The sequence below is a fragment of the Channa argus genome, chromosome 1 (assembly GCF_033026475.1).
Source record: "Channa argus isolate prfri chromosome 1, Channa argus male v1.0, whole genome shotgun sequence".
In the NCBI taxonomy this organism is placed as follows: domain Eukaryota; kingdom Metazoa; phylum Chordata; class Actinopteri; order Anabantiformes; family Channidae; genus Channa; species Channa argus.
In genome coordinates, this window is record NC_090197.1 from 7,430,162 (window position 1) to 7,450,413 (window position 20,252).

General features: G+C 43.3%; 1 protein-coding gene across 2 annotated transcripts; it reads left to right on the forward strand.

Annotated features, from left to right (window-relative positions):
* Positions 1 to 22: 22 nt before the first annotated feature.
* On the forward strand, positions 23 to 20,159 carry LOC137098700 (uncharacterized). 2 transcript variants are annotated; one of them, XM_067475342.1, is made up of 11 exons: positions 23 to 846; positions 1,808 to 2,164; positions 5,064 to 5,125; positions 5,522 to 5,542; positions 5,679 to 5,963; positions 6,044 to 6,131; positions 6,248 to 6,474; positions 7,169 to 7,456; positions 9,067 to 9,245; positions 15,733 to 15,825; positions 17,561 to 20,159. In XM_067475342.1, the coding sequence occupies exons 3-11, from the start codon at positions 5,080 to 5,082 to the stop codon at positions 18,008 to 18,010; spliced, it is 1,677 nt and encodes a 558-aa protein (XP_067331443.1). In that variant the 5' UTR covers positions 23 to 846; positions 1,808 to 2,164; positions 5,064 to 5,079; the 3' UTR covers positions 18,011 to 20,159. The 2 variants fall into 2 exon arrangements, with proteins under 2 accessions (XP_067331443.1, XP_067331356.1); XM_067475255.1 differs by lacking the exon at positions 1,808 to 2,164.
* The last annotated feature ends 93 nt before the right edge of the window (positions 20,160 to 20,252 follow it).

Genomic DNA, 20,252 nt, shown 5'->3' on the forward strand with positions numbered 1-20,252 from the left:
ATTGCAGTTGGAAGACGAGCTCCCGAGCATCTGTGCCATCTTTGCTGTTTGAGAAAATGGTTGATATTTGAGTGATAATTGAACAGCTCACTCTAGTTTTTCATTACGGATTATTATTGATTATTTGCTGGCGAATCATCTCAGATTTAATATTGCAGAAGTAGTTTATTATTCTGTATACAGGTCATTGATACATAATCACCACATACACACTTTAAATAGCAATGCAGCGATGCAATGGGTGTTTTTAAATGATGAACATCATATTGGATGTGAACACACACTGTACCAGGTTTTTTTTTTTACAGCTTTTATTCCATCCTTGTTCAGACTGTGTGTATTACAGAAACGTTTTATTGATCAGCGCATCTCTTTCTTGTTAGACAAAAGGCAGCAGCTTTATTTTCACATCAACAAACCCTCATAATCAGATTGATTTCTCTCTCGAATAACGCTTGTGTCATTGACCAAAAGACTTGCTGAATAATTTGTGGACTTCCTGAGAACACGGCATCACCTTTGATGACCTTTGATTGGTTTCCCCGTCAAACTACGGTCTGCGTGAGCGGACAAACGAACAACAGGCTGCGCCACTGATGTGCTTGTGATAATGAGCCTGCGGGGCGAGTGCTCGTGGCTCCGAGCCACAATTAACGATTTATACCGAGGCGTCCCGAGCGCCTCCGATCTCGAATGGTTCAAAAACCCGACATCCACCGAAACTCCTCAGCTACTCCCGATGCGGCCCATTGAAGCCTGCCGTTGCCGGGGTGTGTGGGGGCTTCAGAAAACATCACTCCAGAGCCCCTCCCAGTCCACTCATCTCGGATTCCAGGCTTGACAAAGGTAATTACCCTCATCCAATTATCATTGTTTATTAAAGGAAAATGTGTTTTTTTTTGTTTTGTTTTTTACCAGTGTTTCGTTCAAACAGACAGGGTGGGTTCAATTCCGCAGCTTTTCCGTTGCTCTTTAGATGATTTGCTTGTGCAGAGCGGTCCCACAGTGACAGCTGACGTGCGGGGCGTGTAGCCGGCAGCTGCTCGGGCATCGCCAATCAAAAATAAAACATTTAAGGGGGTTTCAGACGCAAAACCAAGGGGAAACTTTCGGAATTCCCCCGCAAAGACGAGGCAGCTTCCCAGTGTTCAGCTCAGACTAACGAGCGATCAGACGAGGCGTCGTTTTCTGTGGCTTTTGCGCACGGAAAAGGCCTCCGTCTTTGTGCCACTTTGGGGGTTTTTTTCTGCACAAATCACGACTGTTTGAGCCCCGGAGTTAAATGATCCTCAAATTGGCACCGGAGCGCTTCGGGCTCAAGATTTTGGCTGACGATGTGTCGCTTGCGGTGCATCATCAAGTCCCATCTGCGGGAAATACCCTACGGAATTTCTGGGTACCACTGCTCCATCCCGTTAGAAACGGTAACGCGCTGTGTTGGGGCATTACGGCACACATGAAAGCCGCTGACTAAGTATTTTGCACATGCATGAGTCACAGACGGTGTTGAAGAGTCAGTTATTGGCTTCTTTTGACAAACACTGCAGTTATATGCCGTTATTTATAGAACACATCTCCTGCAGACACGTCTTTGCTGCACATGTTATGATCACTGATGCATGCAAGGCAATAAAACGCCAAGAAAGAGAGAACACACATTACCCCTGGAAGGAAAAAGGAATTAGATTATGCACATACTCTGGCATTAGTGTGAAATCCAGACTCAACCCTTCTTTAATTCACCATTTGTTCTCATTTCCCCTCCTTTCCTTTTCTTCCATCTTTACTCCGGACCTCCCCATCAAAGGGGGCAGCCCCCCGATTCATGACACACCCTTGGCTGCACCAGCATATGCTCCTGCCTCAATGGGCTGAGTGCAGGCGGAGGTGCAGAGCAGGGACAGGGAAGCCCAGATGAAGGAACTCACTTTTAAGGTGGCAGTGAGTTCACTATACCCAGATCGGAGGTTCCTGCATCAAAATAATCCCAGATGATTTTCGGGCTAAAAATGTACAAATGGGCACACGTCAGAACCTCCACATTGGCTAATAACATTAGCAGTTAGCAGCAATGGAGCCCCCGGAATGAAAGCAGCCATTGGCGACAGCATCAGAACATCCGGGTTTGGAAGGAATGTCAGTGTATTAACATCAAAATCAAAATGTAAGTAAGAAAAGTAAATCCACTCACTGTTATATTATTGCAAAAATGTGGATGCACTCATGCTTAGACATTGCTGATGTTGCAGCTGGATTAAGAAAATTTGCATCCATCCATCCGTCTTGTCCGGTTCAGGGTTGCAGGAAGCTGGAGTCTATCGCAGCTGTCATTGGCCGAGAGACACACGCAGATAATTAACCATTTGTACTCACATTCACACCAGCAGGCAATTCAGAGTCACCCATTAACCCAACATGCAAGTCATGCAAGCCCCATAAAATGGACATACTAAAGTTAAGCACCAGACGATTGTGCATAAGTACATGTACTTGAATGCATGTACTTTTCACCACTGATAACGGTTGTGGATGTGAACAAACGTAATAGACATTAAACCTGAGTATCAGTCTGACTGGCTCTAATAGGAAGGTAGGAAGGATATTAAAGAAGACAACCAAGCAAAGACATGTCAGAACGAGGCAGAAGGGTTTCACTGGCAGAAGAGACTGAGGAAGCAGAAAGATTAGAGGGATCTAAAGAAACGGTAACAAGAGGAGGATGGAGGCATGATGTAACCGTCAAGAGATGAGGTGGGAAAAGGCTCTTCCATCCGTCAGTCTGGGTGGATGTCAGACTGATGAGATCAGCCTTCCTGCAAAGAGGTGTGTGTGTGTGTGTGTGTGTGTGTGTGTGTGTGTGTGTGTGTGTGTGTGTGTGTGTGTGTGTTTGCGTCCAACACACTCTTCAGTAACTGCTTCATCTCGGGAGGAGCAGTGACCCTATTTAGACTTAGAAAAATCATTTAGATCTTTTTGGTTAAATACACAGAGTTAAAGTGCCGCTGCATTAAGTGTCCTGAAGTAAATGGCTCAAAAAATAATAAGAAGAATAAATTTATAGAGTAATAATATCAATGATCAGTTTATAACAATACATTATGCGTATGTCAGTTTTCATTTTCCAACATCATCGCACGTAAGGTGTTTAACAGAACACTAACTACTATCTATCTGTACAAAATGTGGAGAACGTAGCACAATGTTTGCATCTGAAACGAGAAAAATGAAATATTCGAGTAAAGGTCAAGTACTTGAAAATGGCGACAATGTGGAGTACTTTAGGAAATGTACTTAGTACTTGCCATCAGAGCAGCGGAGCCTTTCTTTAAAATTTAGTGAACATACTGTGCAGCCCCTTCCTAAAGTGCTTCGTGCTTTTAAATGCACAGCCACTGCCGTTGACTGAACACATTGTTCGTGTGTCACTTTCAGAGCCTATAGCCATGTGCGGCGACCTTTACCTAATCAGCAGCAGCCTCTCATTTCCCCGTCAGATGCATAGTTCTCTCCATCGCCGAGTCAAAGCTGTGATTTGTGTCTTTTACAGCCCCGCAGCACGAGCACATGCAATGAGCTAATGGCTCTGTGGAACATTAAAGCAGGAGAATTCGCGGCGGCTTCGCAGGGTGGCGATTAGAAACTGTGCCGTGATTACTGTGTTCATGCTCAAGGACTGAGAGGCTCTTGAGCAAATTCTCTGCTCGCTTTAATTCTAGGGCTGAATTCTGAAGTGACTTTTCAGATGGCAAGTGCACGCGCTTCTCTTCTCTTGCTTTAAATAGTCCTCTAATCCCTCATCTGTTGACTCTGGCAGGAAATTCAGCTTTTTCTTATTATCTGCAGTGATTCACCCTGTTTCATAGTGCTGCACCCAACACAAACAGTAAATATAGCTCGTTTTTTTGCAGACTGGGGGAAAGAAACCGGCTGCAGATCATATTCTGTGTTGTTTAGGTTCCCGTAGAAGGACGTCCTATGGATTAACAACGTTTGAAAGTGTTGACAGACAACAGATTTACTGTGATGGAAAGGAGTCAAAACCTGGACAGTTTTTGTTCTTGCAGCCACGTTTTCCTTTAGCAAAGCAGAAGCATTAACAGAAAGACCAGGTTCATGCTGATAAACCCTCTAATTCTGCAGGACACAGTGCTTTCACACGTTGCCTTATATTCTACCTCACTGTGGTGAATGATGTTGGTGCAGTTTGACGGAACAAGAAAAGTTTCTCTGAGCGTGCACGTTCCAGCAGGATGACATGTGTTAATGTGGGGTCGACTTTATGTTTTGTGGCAGAGACGAGGACGATAAAATGGAGGGAAAACGTCATTTACGTTGTGCCCTCCTTCATAATTGAGTTCTAATTGACCGGAAGGATCCGAGCTCTTTACGAGGAGTTAGCCCCCCTCTCATTATCCCACCTTAATACCTCTGTGCCACTACTGCTTAGCCGAATCCAGTGCAGCGGTGGGAGAAGGTCAGGGTCTGTCCAGGCCAGCTGGCTGCTGTCCATCTCCTCGTCCCAAAGGGGGGTGGCCACACACTCCTGTGTGTGAATCTCTCCCACTGATATACATTTGACTCCTCGCTCCACAGCATTTGTGAAACGCTACTCCTCAGCTCCCCACGCCACATCTATTACTGTCTCATGCCTCCGTCTGCCTTGGCGACATCTCATCTATAAAACTTTGGCCCAACAGCCGGTTTGACTTCGGCGCAGCAGTATAGATTTTCTTCTCAAAGAGCGTTGGCAGCGCGCTCCCTTATGAGCTAATTTGTGAAATGCTATTTAGCGTAGGTGGTGCAGAGCCGGAGACTGGAGACTTGGCGTGCGCCTACCTCGCAGAGGTGCTTTTCTTTAATTAAACGCTGAACCCAAATTAGCAGCACATCGCCACATCAGCCGAGTTCATCTCTACATTATGTCAGATACGTTAATTATAGCAGACGTCTCCTTTTAGAACGTCTCGTTTGGATCCTTTTAAAAATCACCTTCTCACCATATTAATAACGTTTTTTTTTTTATTTGCTTTTTTATTGTGTGTGGGTGTCTGTTTTTTTTGCAGAGGCTGATTATTCAACATGAAAGCAATCAGCGCTGCGGCGCTTAGCGTCCTGTTCTGCACTGGTAAGCACAAACATAATCAGTCACTCGGGAGAAGGTTGGATAAATAAATGGCAGAAGCAGACTTTCTGCAAAACCAAATGTGTTTTAACTCAGTCATTAGCATAGACTCTATAAAAAGTGCACCAGAGAAACAAGATTATTTTTGTGATATATTTAATTTCTACTTATTTGCTTTCTTTGCATTTTTTTTTTAATGAGTGGTCAGATTGTGTTTACATCTGATCTGTTTTGATTGTGTCCAACATTTACATTTCAAAAGCTTTAATAGCTTTTTTGGGGGGGAGTTTTTCACTCAGAATAACTTTGACAAGTTTAAATATCTTTGTTTAAAGCAGCAAAAAAAACATGTCAGTTTTAAAATAAACTCTTTCTTCTACTCTGTCTCTCGTTTCCCAGCTTTGTCAGCATCTTTAAAAGGTAACTTTGCATGTTGTTTGGATTTTAATGCACGACTAAGACTGATAAAGGCCAGAAAAAGTAACAAAATATAAAATAATTACAAACAGCAGGCTGTGTTATAAATCTAATCCCATCCTTTGACTGTTTGAACCAGCCAAAGAGGAACACAGGACGGCGTACTTTGGGGAGGACATTCACATCGTCGTCCCGCCCGGGAACGCCAGCGAGGTCCTGTTCATACCCAGGAACAGTAATTCCACTAAGGTGTTTCTGATGCGAGCGGGTCGGCTGGTGAAAGAGGGTGGGGGCCCGCTGTGCAGCATCAACTCTCTGGGCCACCTGGTGCTGGAAGACGTGCGGGAGAGAGACGAGGGCATGTACATCGTCAGGAAGACTAACGACTCCGCAACGGAGAAGTACCTCCAGCTCGTTGTCAGGGGTAAGCTGTCTGCCGTCCTTTCATTGCTGATCGTCTGCTCGGCAACACAGCTTTTACCTTTTGTGTCTTTGTGGGGTCAGAGTGCTCCCTGGAACAAGTGGTGAAGTACGGGGACACTTACTACATCCACCTGAACCACGTGGACGGCCCCATCTCCCTAGAGTTCAGGTACGGTGGGAAAACTGCTGCCCTGTCATTGGTTCAAACCGGTTAAAGGTGAAAAGACCTGTGTGTCCACGTCCACTGACATTGTTTCTCTTCTATTTCGTTGACTGTGTGTTAAGGCCCAGTCTGGTTCAGGCCAATCAGACGGGGATGCTGCAAGCTACAGAGCCTCCGGCCATTTTGCTGTACAACACGTCCGCGGTGCTGGCCGAAGAATACGTGGGGCGCCTCAGCGTCTCGGAGAAGCGGGTGACGCTGCACTCGGTCAAGATGACGGACGAAGGGTGCTTTACGGTGAAGGACCGTGAGGGCAAGGTGAAGAGGAGGAACTGTCTGAACGTCAGGGGTGAGGAAGACTAGGATTGATGTGTCAATCTCGCGTGTCATTGTTCTGTACGTGCTGATGTTATCTGAGTGCATCTGAAGTGCACTGCTGACGTCCACATTGTATTTAAACTGCTCCTCATTTGTAGACACAGCACTGTTTGGCCTTTGGTGCATTCTTTTAATTATGGCTGATAGAGAGAGAGAGAGAGAGAAAGAACTGCCTTATTTCGACCTTTTAAAAAGTCTTAATAACTTAATCTTGTACGTTTTTATTTAATGTACGAACCATGTGGTTTGACCTGCCTGGAGGATACTGGGCAGCAGCAGCAGCAGTGTTAAATAGCAGGATGTAGATAGAAATATATCAGGAACACAGCATATGTTACTATATTGCTACAATATGCTGATTCGAGAAATTGTCATTTTAGAAAAAGCAAAAGTAGAGTTAGCAAGTTATTCTTTGGAAAAAAAATATTTATCACGAACTCCATATTATTACATGTACCGAAGATGGTGTTTTTTAAAGCTGCCATGGCTAAAAACGAGCAGCTAGCATCACAAATTCAGCCAGTGACACCGATAACAACACTCTGAGAAAACAACCCATCAAAACCATAAAGACTCAGCTTGATTTTCCCCAATGGGAAAATTTGTGGCACATAAACATTAAGACACACATTCAATTGTTTCTATTTCGGCCTTTTCTTCCACAGAGCACCAGAACTTCATGCACCTCCCGTACGGAGGAAACCTGAAGATGAAACTCTACCAGCACCACGAAAACCTCAATGTTGTCTACAGGCCCAAATCGGACAATCGGGACCGGGTCGTCCTGGACCAGGGGGCTCTTGTGACACCGCTGGACCCCATGCTGGAGGGCAGGCTGATTGTGGAGGGATCAGAGCTCATCATGAAGAAGGTCCACATGGCAGACACTGGTGTCTTCAAAATCACAGACCTGACTGGGTTTCCTGTGGCCCATGTCTACATAGAAGTAGAAGGTAAGAGGATTAACACACCTCTTACTGGGTTTAGCTCTGCTTTTGGTTTTCTGTGAATCAGTATCAGCTCTGATGAACCCAATGTGATTTCTGGTGTAAAGACGCTGGAATGAGTTATAGATTGTTAATTGAAAGGTTTAAAATCAGCGGCATGTTCACTAATAAAACTGTTGAACATGATATTAAGTATATATGGAAAGTGGCTGGCACATGCTGATTGCAGCCTCTCTGCAGGAAATGAAGTTTGGACTCCTAGTGGATCCAGTTTAACAAAACCGACCCTTCAACACAGCAGAACTAGTTTTATCATCTTTTTATTCCATTCATGCTTCTTTTTTTCTTCTTCTTCTTCTTTTTTTTTTTTGTACATTTCTAATCTTGTAGCCTTCAGTCTGAGTTATACCACAGCGCCGCAGATATAGCGTAGCTCCCTTTGAAGCCACATAAGCCCTTATTTAACTTCCCGAGACCTGTAAAGACTTTTATCTGCAAAATTGCTCCACTTTAAAGTGGGAATCATTTTGCAAAATATGTGAAAAGTGATGGAGCAATGTGGCAGTGTATTGCTTCATAATACTTCCCCGTTTTATAAACTAATGGCAAGTGTGCAGCCGAACTTTTTGGGTCAAAGAGTAGTAATAAATGAAAATACTGCAACAAAACTATGGCATTCAATCCCGTTTTTACCAGTGCAGTGTAGAAAAGACTTATTTTATAAAACCCTTTAGAGGACGTGTGTTTTACAATATGAACACTGAATCTGGTTTTACTTTAAGGCCAAAGATGCTTTACGGGGACGTCCAGCTGTACAAAAATAATCAAAAATGTATCTAAAGAGAATCAAAAGCCTTCAACCTTTCACAACAAAATCACATAAAGTTGAACCATTTTAAGATAACTCAACGAGGAAACATAAGGTGGGAAGTGGGATCGTAAAAAGACTTGTAGACATAGATGCACTTGAATTACATGAGTCTGAGCACCTAACGCCTTCATTTAGCTTCAGATTCACATTTAGCACCGAACAGGGACTGTGGATTCTGGGCCTCATCACGTCCACTGAAAAGGCTTTCAGTAGAGATCCTCTAATGGTCAGTGTGAGCAGGAGCAATTATTATAGCAATTAAAAACCTCACCGTTCATAAAGACGCAGTGGAAAATTGTGAACCTGTCCTTTTTAAAAAAGTCTTTGTTATGCTAAAATGTATATGCAAATTTTATGCAAAACATCACAGTGTTTGTACTTACAACTTTATTAAATTAAATTGTGTGACATTTCTTATTATCTTCCTCTAAATACTTCCAATAACTATTCATACTTCTGCACATTTTGAACTGTCAGCCTGCATCAGTGACATGATTTACAGCGAATAACATAACTAGATACGTTTTTGTTTTTTTTAAGATTTACCGGCCTAGAAATCTAATTTAACCTAAACATTTTAATGGAAGCTAAAGTGCTAATTAAAACAAGACCAAGCGGCCGAGATGATCGATGATGAGCTGCACAGTGAAGTGCAGTGTGAAGTAACATTTCTGCAGTCGGAGAAAGCTTATTGTCCCTCTCTGTGGGTGTTCTGTTTCCTTTCCTGTCCTCGTCTCACTCTCAGCGTATCGGCTGCCTCCCCTGACTGTGGCCGTCCTCTCCCTGCTGGGCCTGGTCGCTTTCATGCTGCTGGTGTGCCTGCTGTCCTGCCTCTACAAAGTGCATAAGAGGAACGAAAAGAACAAGAAGCTGATGCTCATTGCTCAGCAGGCTGGCAAAGGAGACGGAGAGACTTTCAGACAGGTAACGCCCACCTAGTGCATTTACATCCCCCTGCATTTCTTTGTAAATGGGAATAAGGCAGGGACTTCAGGCAGTCGTGTGTTACTGTTGGAGTCAGGATGGTCATCTGGTCGACTTCCTCCCCTGCAGTGCAGGACCTGGCAGCAGACACACTCACTGATATTAAACAGGACAAGTCAGAGCAACATCGTGTTTCCAGTTTTTCCCCTTTTATACACAGCTCTGTCAGCGTGTCATCATTCTGGTTAGTCTCCTGCTTCTCCTGCTTTCTAAACTCATCACACGTTTTGCCCATACAGACACTGAAAACCAAGCATTTCTCTTCCTCACGTGGTGGATGTTTGTCCAGAAAAGAGGACATCTTTAAACAGCAAGAGTGATGTCCAAGTAATTTCCTGCACACGATCAAGAAAGTATTATTCTCTGCTATTAGGAGGCAAATTATTGCTGGTTTGCTTCGTTAAGTTCCCTTAAGTCAGCGCAAATCTGATTAAAATGAAGCGGCGACTAATCGAACTCGTGTCACGTGACATGAATTCCGTTTAAACATTCAGACTAGATACACTGGAGCCCACTGCATGATAATTAACAAATTGAAAAAACATATATTTTTTTATATATTTATTTACTATGTCAGTCTAAAAACTAACACTAAAAATTGTGGACCCTTTTGTTTGGCCCCAAACAGTTACATGCATTCAACTCAGAAATAGTTGCTCTGCAGTTTATCCAAAAACATAAACATCTATTAAAAAGTCTGGAACCTGACAGCAAGGGGAGCTGTTGCAGACAAACACAAGATGGAAGCAGCAGCTAATGAAAAGGGCATCTGGCTACAGGGAGCTTGTGATTAGAGGACAAATGAAAAACGCCATTTTTGTCAAACAAATGGCCGATGTTTCCAGAATACAAAGGAGCCCGTGTTGTCACACAAAGACTTCATTTAGCACCCAGCCAGCATGCAATTTTTGTGTTTTCATAACTCTTTGACTTAGTGTAATTACAAGTTATTAATCCGTTTTCACAGTGAATTTCTTTTGTGTTGGGTTATTGTTTTTTTTTTTTTTTTTTTTTTTTTTTTTTTTAAGCCCGAAAAGCTTTTCAAGGTGCCTCCATTAAAATGTTGCTCACTCTTAAAACGTCCATTTTGAATAAAACTCCTCAATTAGGATTTAATTGTGAGGGTTCTCAACAAGTGATGCCGAAATGCTGGAGCAAAATAAAAACCAATGATTATTCTGCAATTGGCCATTTAAAGCCCTTTCTCGGCTTAATCACCTGCTCAATACTGACTGATTACCTGTCTGATTGGATGATTAAGGAGAGTTGACATTTAACCCATCTGTCCGTCCAGCATTTCCACTAGGTGCTTTTTTTTTCTTTCTTTTTTTTTATTTTTTTTTGCTAAACCTTCCGAATTTATTGACCAATTAAAAGCTCATTACAATCTGATGGCTGACGGCTATAAAAACATCAGCCTCAGAAATTGATTGTGCTGCTGAGGGATAGTGGTTCAATACAAGAACAAATAACGCTCAAAATATGTCCCGATCAATTGTGTGAGCATTTAATAAAACCGCGGTTAAACGCCGAACGCCTCAGGTGTTAGATTTAACAGTAAGTCAGTTTGTCTTGTCTTATCGCAAAAGGTCGTCAAACATAGGGACAGACTTTCCAAAAGGCTCTTTCAGCCCTTTTTAATTTGACATTAGCCAAACTAAATTATCTCTATGGTGTTTTTCCAAGAGCCTTTAACATTTTTTTCTTGAATGTATAAATTATGGGATCATTTGAAGCTGACAGTTTGCTCCCCCACCCCCCCACCCCCCCTCCCCCCCTCCCCCCCTCCCCTCCCTCCCCTTTAAACATCTTCCTTAATAAATCTAAAATAAATAACCGATTACATTTATGAACCAATTAAAAACCCACCGAAAGATGAAGCACACGCTGTGAGCCGACGCACCACCGCAGACCCTTGATTGCTTTTCTGGAAGCTGGAAGATGATGTTCAGACAATATGTCATGTTATTAACTCAGAGTTGTGAATCTCAGCGTTGAGAGACGCTCGGAGCTTTGGCATATCACAAGTAGTCAGGCAGCATTTTCATCCCGCTTCAAATCTGCAGAGCTGCACCACATGTTGGTGGCCCCATTTGCCAAACACAATTTTCTGACTCTACTGAACAATTTTTTTTTTTTTTCTCATTACCTGTCACGGCTCTTCACACATTTCACTTGCGTCACACTGTGAGAAGGCAACTCAATACACAGAACACGCACAGCAGAGGAAAGAAGTCGTTGTTGGATAAATGTTGAAAGCGTGGTGTGTTAGCAAAATGCTTACACAGAACATAATGATCTACTCATCCACAGTTGTTTGTGTGTGTGTGTGTGTTTTTATTATGTTAAATAGTTAAGAATGTGAGGAATATGGCACCTTAAAAGAAAGATGTTTCTCCACTGTCTGATGTTTTTTTTTCTGATGTGTTCAGTTATACAAGTTCTCCCTCTCACTTTAAGGAGCCTCAAACGGAGCCTCTTCTTGGTGAGAGAACTGGTGTGTGTGTGTACACCCCCCCACCCACCCACCCACACACACACACACACACACACACACACACACACACATACACTCTCCCTCCTTCATATCAGTGCCTAGACAACTGTGCTGCTTTTGTGGCAAATGCGTTTCTTGATCATCTTGCTGTTGTGTGACGAGATGGTTGGTGACAGTTTCAGAAATGTGTGTTTGTTTGTTTTTTTTTAAATGGTTTAAAGATATTGAGCATCAGCGCACTAAATAAATCCTGAACACCCAGGAGAAACTGCCACTAGTCTCAATGAACCAGCCGGAGTTGATCAAAGACCTAATTTGACATAAAGTCAATGAATTACCGTGAATGGATGTAGCACCGCACCTTGGGACAAACTGTCTCTTTGATCCTCACACACCTTCCTACAATTATCAGAGCTGTGTGCAAACGCAGAACAAGTATGTTTTTAACAGCCGGTCAAATTAGTCCAAATTCAGTTTTTGCAGGAGGAATTTATTCCTAATTTAACTAGACTGTGAAAATTAAGAACATATTGTATTAAAATTAATAAAAGCCAGCAAAGTATGAAATCAACCAAAAATTAATATACAAAACTACTGCAACGCCATCACACCAGTGCAATCATACGTATGGATGTTTTATTTCCTTTAGATTTAAAGGTCAAGAACATACTTAAGCCTAGAGCCTAATTAATCTTCATATCAGTGCCCAGTTCTCTATGTTCATTCTTGTTCGTGTTGGCGTGACAGTTGTGATGCAGGGTTTCAGATACAGCGTTGCCCCAAGTCCGAGTGCAAACGGCAAATATTAAAATAATTCATTGCAACAGGTCATTTAAATCCAGTTTCTCTCTCGTTATGCGAAAGACACAACGTTTCTGCATTATATCATCTAGAGAGTAAATGACCTGTTGAGTCGCTTTGACCTCTTCTTCTTGTTGTTGTGTCGCTACAGCAGGTCAGTGATAATTTAGAAAGTCACTCACTAACGTGTGGCTCCTTCCACCTGACACGGGTGAAATATTGAGTCGGCCCATTTCCTGCGCTCTCCTCCCTCTCGGTTCCTCTTTCCCCTTCACTGCCCAGCGATTGAGATCGAGCACTGCGGTTACTCATAAACAGCCTGGTTATGATAACTGCAGACATTACAGCTACACTGCTGTAGCCGACGTGCGGTACTTGGTGATTCAGCTACACACACACACACACACACAGTAATTCTTTTCCTTTTTATTGTGTGGGGTAAATCACCAGCTAAATATGTGTACAGTGCAGTATGTGTGAGTATCTGTGGTGTATGTGTTACGGCCAGCAGTGATTGCAGCTTCCAGAGTGTGTGATTCATTTATTCTGAACGTGTTTCCTGTGAATTATCGCTGCACAATCAACTACTTGCCCAGAAACACTGTGAGTGTCCTCTCCGTGTTTTTGTTGCGTCCGTCTGTGTTGTTGCGCGTTAAATGTTGTGTGTTTGTTTTGTCATTTTAAACAGGCGCAAAGCAAGACGAACGCGTGACATGACACCGAGACGCTTCATGCCTGTTGTAGTGTTTCTTGCATTTATTCCCAACTGTCAATGGTCATAAATCTACTCTTCTGGCTTCACTTGCAGCTATTTGTGCAGAACTTCGATAGATTTATGGGTTTTAACATCATTATCCAGAAAAAGGTCTGGATCTGCCCCCTGGCTTTTGAAATGACAGCACAGTAACTTGTATTACAGGTAGGATTATACAACAGTGGAAGGTTGACACTGCCAGAGCTGCTACATCATTGGTGGTGACATTCTTAAGATAAGAATCTGTGATCCATCAGGAATGCGAGCTTGCACGTCACGTTATTGGCCGACGCAGCCTGACGACGCCGTGTTGTGTTATAAAAGCCGCTGAACCAGATTCACTGTCCACATGAAGCTGTGACACTGGTTCCTACTGTGTTTAACACAGTCCCGCTCTAAAACCAATGGGGACGGCGGTAGTTTCTCATTTCTGGAGTCTGACCGCGACGTCACGTCACGTGAGCACTTAACCGCACGGCTAAATGCCAACGGTAGCATGTAAACACGCTGACGTTTATGATAAACGGATTCACCATCGTGGAGAATTGAATGTCTGAAAAATTAAAATCTCCCTGTGATGTTAATACTTAGACACAGTAATACTTGAGGAAATGTCAGTTAACTTAATAAAACTTTGACTTGTTGGTGATGAAAAAAAAAAAGTCAGTTGGATTCGTCCTCCAATGACCAGTATGAATTCAATGCCAGTTTCTTCCATTAGGTTCAGTAGTGGCGTAGTTTGTTACTCATTACAAAAGTGCTAGTAAAATACTGGACAATCAGTCACTTTGAATTATCCCTTTATGTATTTTTATGACTACTGATTAATATGGGATAAATCGTAAAGCAGCAGGCGATTCTCCTGTTATCTCTCACTCACTGTTCGTGTTTGTGTGCAGCGTTGTTTGGGTGTGTCTTTGTGTATTCTGATGTGAAATCCTGTGTGTGTGTGTGTGTAGGGGGGCTTGTAGGGGGTGTGTGTTTGTGTGTTGGAGTGGAGGTTAAGATGAAAGCCGTCGCCCTTGTTGTCGGCCTCTCTGACATGCTATGGATTTCCCCATAGATCTGAGAGCACAGACCACATGCGTGAACCCGAGAGACCGACTCAACCTGAAATCAATCACAGCTCTGCACCCGAGTCTCTCTCTCTGTCTTCATATCCCACGACGTCACCATATTCCTTTCTTCTTCTTATTCTTCGCCTCCATTCACCTCTCTACCGGTTTATCACACTCTTCTCGTTCTGTCTCCGTCTTTCACATTTAAACCTCCCGTGTCTCACTGTCTGCCATTTTTCTTACTTACCTCTCAATTTTCACCTCTGTCTCATTGCTCGTGCCTCATCACCGCTTTGCCACTTTGTCTTCCCAGTTTCCCCGTTTCTGTCTCGTCTGTCTCGTACCTTCTCTCCATCGCTTCTCTCACTCACCTAAAGATGCGGCAACAATGCTGCAAGTTTAAGGCGGCAACAAAATCTTAACCGGTTGCTGCTCACTGTACTGGAAGTAACAAGGATTTTAGATGTTACTTCTAAAATGCAAACAGAAGTTTGGGAACAGCCTTGTTTTTACTGTTCAAAGTGAAAGACACAAAAGTGTAGTTTGACTCACTAATGAACTTAATTGAGGAGAAAATATAACAATAACATAATAGTTGTGCATTCAGGAGGCTACAGTCTCACTCTGATGCTATTATTATGTCCTGTAATCCTGCAAAAATAGAAATTGAATTGGTGTTTGCAGTGTTGCTCAACATTGCAAACACACTGTAAATTTGTTTCTTGAACCAAGTAGAGCTGATGCATCCAGGATTATTTAAAAACATACAGGGAAACTGCATCAATCGAGTAATTTACCTAAAATTTCTTGCTATGCACAAAAGGACTTTGTGTTAATTTTGTGTTACATTTGTTGTCCCTTTTTAACTGTCTCCTAACTACCTCAACTCATCTCTCACTGTCATACTCCCCTCTACCCTTCCTCCAATCTGCTCCATGTCTCTTTGGACGTATCAAAGTCCTCACTCTGCTACTTTATCTTATCACCGTCTATCACTCCCTGTCATTCCTGCAGCACAAAGGAACATTTCTGAAAGATTACAGTCCGTCCGGCTCCGTTTCCTCTCAGCCTCCAGTTCCACCGCAAAGACAAGTAAAACAGCTTGTCTCAGTCATGTCACTCAAGTGTCCTCTTCGGTGTCTGTATTCACTGTAGGCGCTTTTTGTGCAGTTACATGTGCTTTAAGTTGTCGTCCTCCTCAGTGCCTGTGTATTTTTAATGACTAGTAATATGCTGTTGTGACCAAACTGTGACATGCCGTGTGTGTGTGTGTGTGTGTGTGTCTTTGTGTACACTGTTTGTGTGTTTTGTCTGCAGGTGGTCCATGAAGCTTACACCAGGTTCACTGAGGAATCTCTGACCCAGTCTGTGTGTGAGAGGCCTTCAGAGAGCACAGAGGTCACCATTAAGGTCAGTGGGTTGTTGGGTAATAAATGTTGTCTTGTCACGAATAAGTTAAAAGTCGACACACACACACACACACACACATTCTTTTTTAGTTGTCCAGCCACAACTTTCACCGTTCTCTGTTTCACCTACACGGTGAAGAAAGCTCTAGAAACTCAGTTCAAGAGCCACACATTTCCCTCAGCTGTTGGTAGAGACCAAAAACAGAGGCAACAAAGAGACGGAATATTGGATTTACAGCTCTTAAAAGGCCAATAACACATCAATAAATGAACACAAAGGTTTGTCCATAACTGCTGGACATTAAAAAAAAAGCTTCTACACAGGTTCATCACATCAAGTTCAAGGTTCTGACTCTGAATGTCAGAGTTGTTTGCAACTCGTTTCTGCTGCCCCCCAGTGGCCACACAAATGACTTGTTGCAGAGATCAACTCCAGTGAGATTGTTTAGTCCTGGAATCAGGTCAGCAAAGCAAGAGTTTTTAGGTCGAGTAACTACGTTGATAAGAGATGTAGATACAAGATTCCTTGTCTTGACCTTGATTATGAGGACAATCTGTTCACGCTGCCAGCAAAGTTTTCCTTCGGAGTGGCATAACCATAAAAAAATTCTGTTTGAAAACCCTAAAGAGCTTCGACCATCCTGGGATTAGAGTTTGCTCGGCAGAAACTATCCGCTGTATAATGTCACCTCAGTGCCAAGTGTAATTAAAAGGCAATCAACCTTAGACTCTGCACTAATCAGTCAAACTGATTAAAGTCCATAAAACAAACCTTCGGTGAAAGTGAAATGAGGAGGAACAGACGTAAGACGGCCAAAGTGCAGAGACTTCTTTGAGCTGATTGGTCAGAGTTTCTGACAGTAGCCTATTAATGTTTTTGCCCACTAACGTGGTTAACTCTGAATAAAACTACAATACCTCTCGTGTTTTAAATGGGTGGACTACGAGACAAAGGCCCCCTGGACACAAATTGAAGTTTCCCACACCTATGTAGGACCCGAGACAGATCCAGACACATCAGAAGCACAAATGAGACTCCTTCATCAACGCTGTGTTATTTTTAGACTCTTTTTGTTTCTTTTTATCTCTTTGGAATGTATTTGTGATTTTTTTCCTGCTTGTGGTCATTTTGTCTTTCAACTAAGCCCCCCTGACCTCTCGGACCCCTGGACTTGTGCCCACTAGACCCTTTTCATGAATCCCTCTAATTAACTTTGGTCTTTAAAAAGGACACAACAGTCAGACTATCTGTACAACACTGCATGACATGTCATGCAGCGCTGATTTGTTTTTTCTGTGCAACAAGAAAAATAAATACTGTCGGCTACACAGTAGTGGAAGGTGAATCTATAAATACGACCCTGTACGTAAATTATTTATTCTCGCTGACCTCAATTTTTTTTAACCGCTTATTTTCCTTTGCTTTCTCCGTCCTATGGCACCTTCTTCTTCCATCTCCTGCTCTCATCATCCCTTCCTTATCTCTTCACTCATGCTTCCTCGCAATTTCCACCCGCCCCACCGATTCTCTGGACGTTTTGTTTTACTCTTTATTTTCTCTGCTCTCTCCTCTTTTGATCTCCTCTTCCTTCTCTTCGTCGTTTTTCCTTTCATCTCGCTTTGTGTCCTTGCCTTCCCTAACCGCACTTTACCCGTGTCTTTCATCTTATTTGACCTTCATTTCCTCTCTTTTCATCTCCCCTCTGATGTTCTTCTTCCTCCCTCTTTTGCCACAGGGCCTCGAGGTGTCCAAACCGGGCCGCTACCAGGCTCTCACCTCGGAAAACTTTCCGGAGATGAGCGACTCTGGACTGGAGTTCACAACCTCTGCTCTGCCGGTGGACAGTGACACTGATGGTGGCATGACCTACGCCTCCCACAAGCCCCTGCTGAACGCCATCTCGCCAACAGCTGTGAACGAAGGAGTTCATTCTGACAGCCTGGACGCCACCGTGGTCCCAGATGGTGACCTCAGTGCCAGCCGGACCCCTGATTCCGCCGTGAGTGCCAGCCCTGCCTCCAATCCTCGCTCGCTTGCAGCTCCCACCCCCGATGGAAGCCTGCACAGCGCTGCATCGCCCGGAGCAGCCTCCAGGGGCACTGCCGGGTCGGATTCTGTCACGGCGGAGGGAGGGGCTGAGACCGGAGAAGCTGGGCAGAAAGAGGAATCCACTCCAAGCACCTGAGAGCATGCACTAGGGTGTATTTGTATTTAAGCTCATGTTTCATTATACAGTAATGTCATTCACAATCATCTGGCTCCCTGCTCCTGAGAACCGTTTCATGTCCACACCCCACCGAGTCCTTGATCACTGCATATGAAACATCACAGACCCAATTATTATGCTTGAATCCGGATATCAGCGTAGCCTAGAATGAAACAGAATAAAAAGGCAGTTGCACAAAAATGCACACCACTAAATTTTACGCACTGGGCACTGAAATATGAAAAGCAAAAGTGTATCGTTCAGCTCCATCAGAAGAAGAAGAACAAAGCGATTCTGTGCATATGGAGAATGCATGCATTTAAATTAAACATTAAAGTAGATATCATAGCACAGGTCTACACGAAAGTACTGACGTTAGAGTAGAAAGACTGCATGCAACCTGCAACAGGCCAAAGGCTCAGAGGCTCACATGCTCAAAAGAAGCTACGATGGTTGCGAAAAGGGTAATGTACTCTCAGCATTTATAGGGAAACACCCGAAATAGGATCAAATGATTTTGGTTCCTGTAAAGAGGCTGTCAGAAACAATTGCAGGAATTTGACAGTTAGACAGGTAGAGTCAGTGCACGTCAAGCAAAGAGTCAAGACGTTATTTTCTAAGACAAGGCTACTAACAACAACAGCAAAGAGCTTTTCCCCCTTTTGCCGGTGAATCTCAATGCGTTGCCTCTGACAGCACTTTTGTCTGCTCTCACGGCGTCAGGCAACACCGCGATGATCGTGTATCATCCCACCCACCCACTCGCATACAGACTGTTATTAAAAATAAAAGCACGAAAGAAAGCTGCTCAACCTCTCAGACAGGACTGCTTGTCTCAGCATTCATTCCATGTCCACGAGAGAAAAGCCCATCGACGTCTCCCCACCGAGCAGCCTGCAAACAAAAACAAGCTCAACTAGATTGACTGTCGCCCCTCTCATTGCTGTAGTTTTTTTTTTTTCTTCTTTCCCTTATATCTTTTGTGACAAATCTGCCACATTTGAAGGCATCATGTACAGAAACCTGTCAAAACATCCACCACATCTCCCTCACGCTAATGACGAATGCCAAGAGAAGACAGGAACGACAACTAACTGCAGAAACTATCTTCATCTGTTTTTATTTCTCCTGTCCCCAGTGGAATTCCCAGTGAGAGCCAAACAATATTCGGGAGAATAACGTGCAACACTTCTGGGACTTTTGGAGCAGCTCCCGAGAACGTAATTGGATTCTTGGTCTTCTTTGCAGATGCACCGATTTGCGGACACCGCAGAGTGAGGAGCGATGATAAAAGAGACGACAGAGATTGAGCAGGGTACTATTCGGGGAACAGATAAATGACTTGCATGATTTAAAGCCTCCTATTTTCATCTAAGCCCCCATCCATCTCACAGCGCTCTGATTATTGTAGCCCAGTTGTTTGCCAAAATGAAGTGACTGGAAAGACGCAGTTGGATCAATCTGTGATAACGACGCAGCCTACAGCCCTGCAGAATGAGACTGAATAAGTGATTATGGGAAATGTGTGTGTGTGTCTGTGTGTGTGTCTGTGCGTGTGTGTTGGGGGGAGCTTCATTCAAAGCATCCAACAATATTAGACATTCAGTGCACCGCATGCGGCCATGAGTCCATTCAGCCCATGAAAAATAGGAAATGAAAAAGAAGAGCATATTCTGCGAGTATAAAAATCCCGAATTAATGGATAAGGTATTAAAACTAATTCAGAAATGTTGAGTCCAAACATTTGCTGCTGGTGCTCTATGAATCCAAACCCACAATTCAGTGGCATTAATAATACTGTTGACTGTGCTGGTGATGTAGTCTGCGCTGTAGAGGAAGGTCATATGTTTACAAGCACTTCAACTCCAGTTTAAATGCATTCAGTAGTTTTGTGACCAGGTTATGCCTTATTGATTGCAGGGCATTCAGTTCCCAACGAGTGGTCGTTTAAGCCGCACATTTGTTTACAGCCAAGCGCTTGAAAGCATTCAAAAGGCTATGAATGAGACCTAGAATGGGATGTGGCACACATGTAGTCAGGTAGCTTCTGAATGGATAAGATCCTTGGGTAAAATGCATTAAACCCTTTTTGCTTTTCAAGGAACTGCTTTTTTTTTTTTTTTTTTTTTACACAAAGAGACCTCGGTAAATCGGCAGAGGCTCGTTTAATTACACACAAACAAATTCTGTAGCCAGATAATAAAAAAAAGAAAAGACAAGT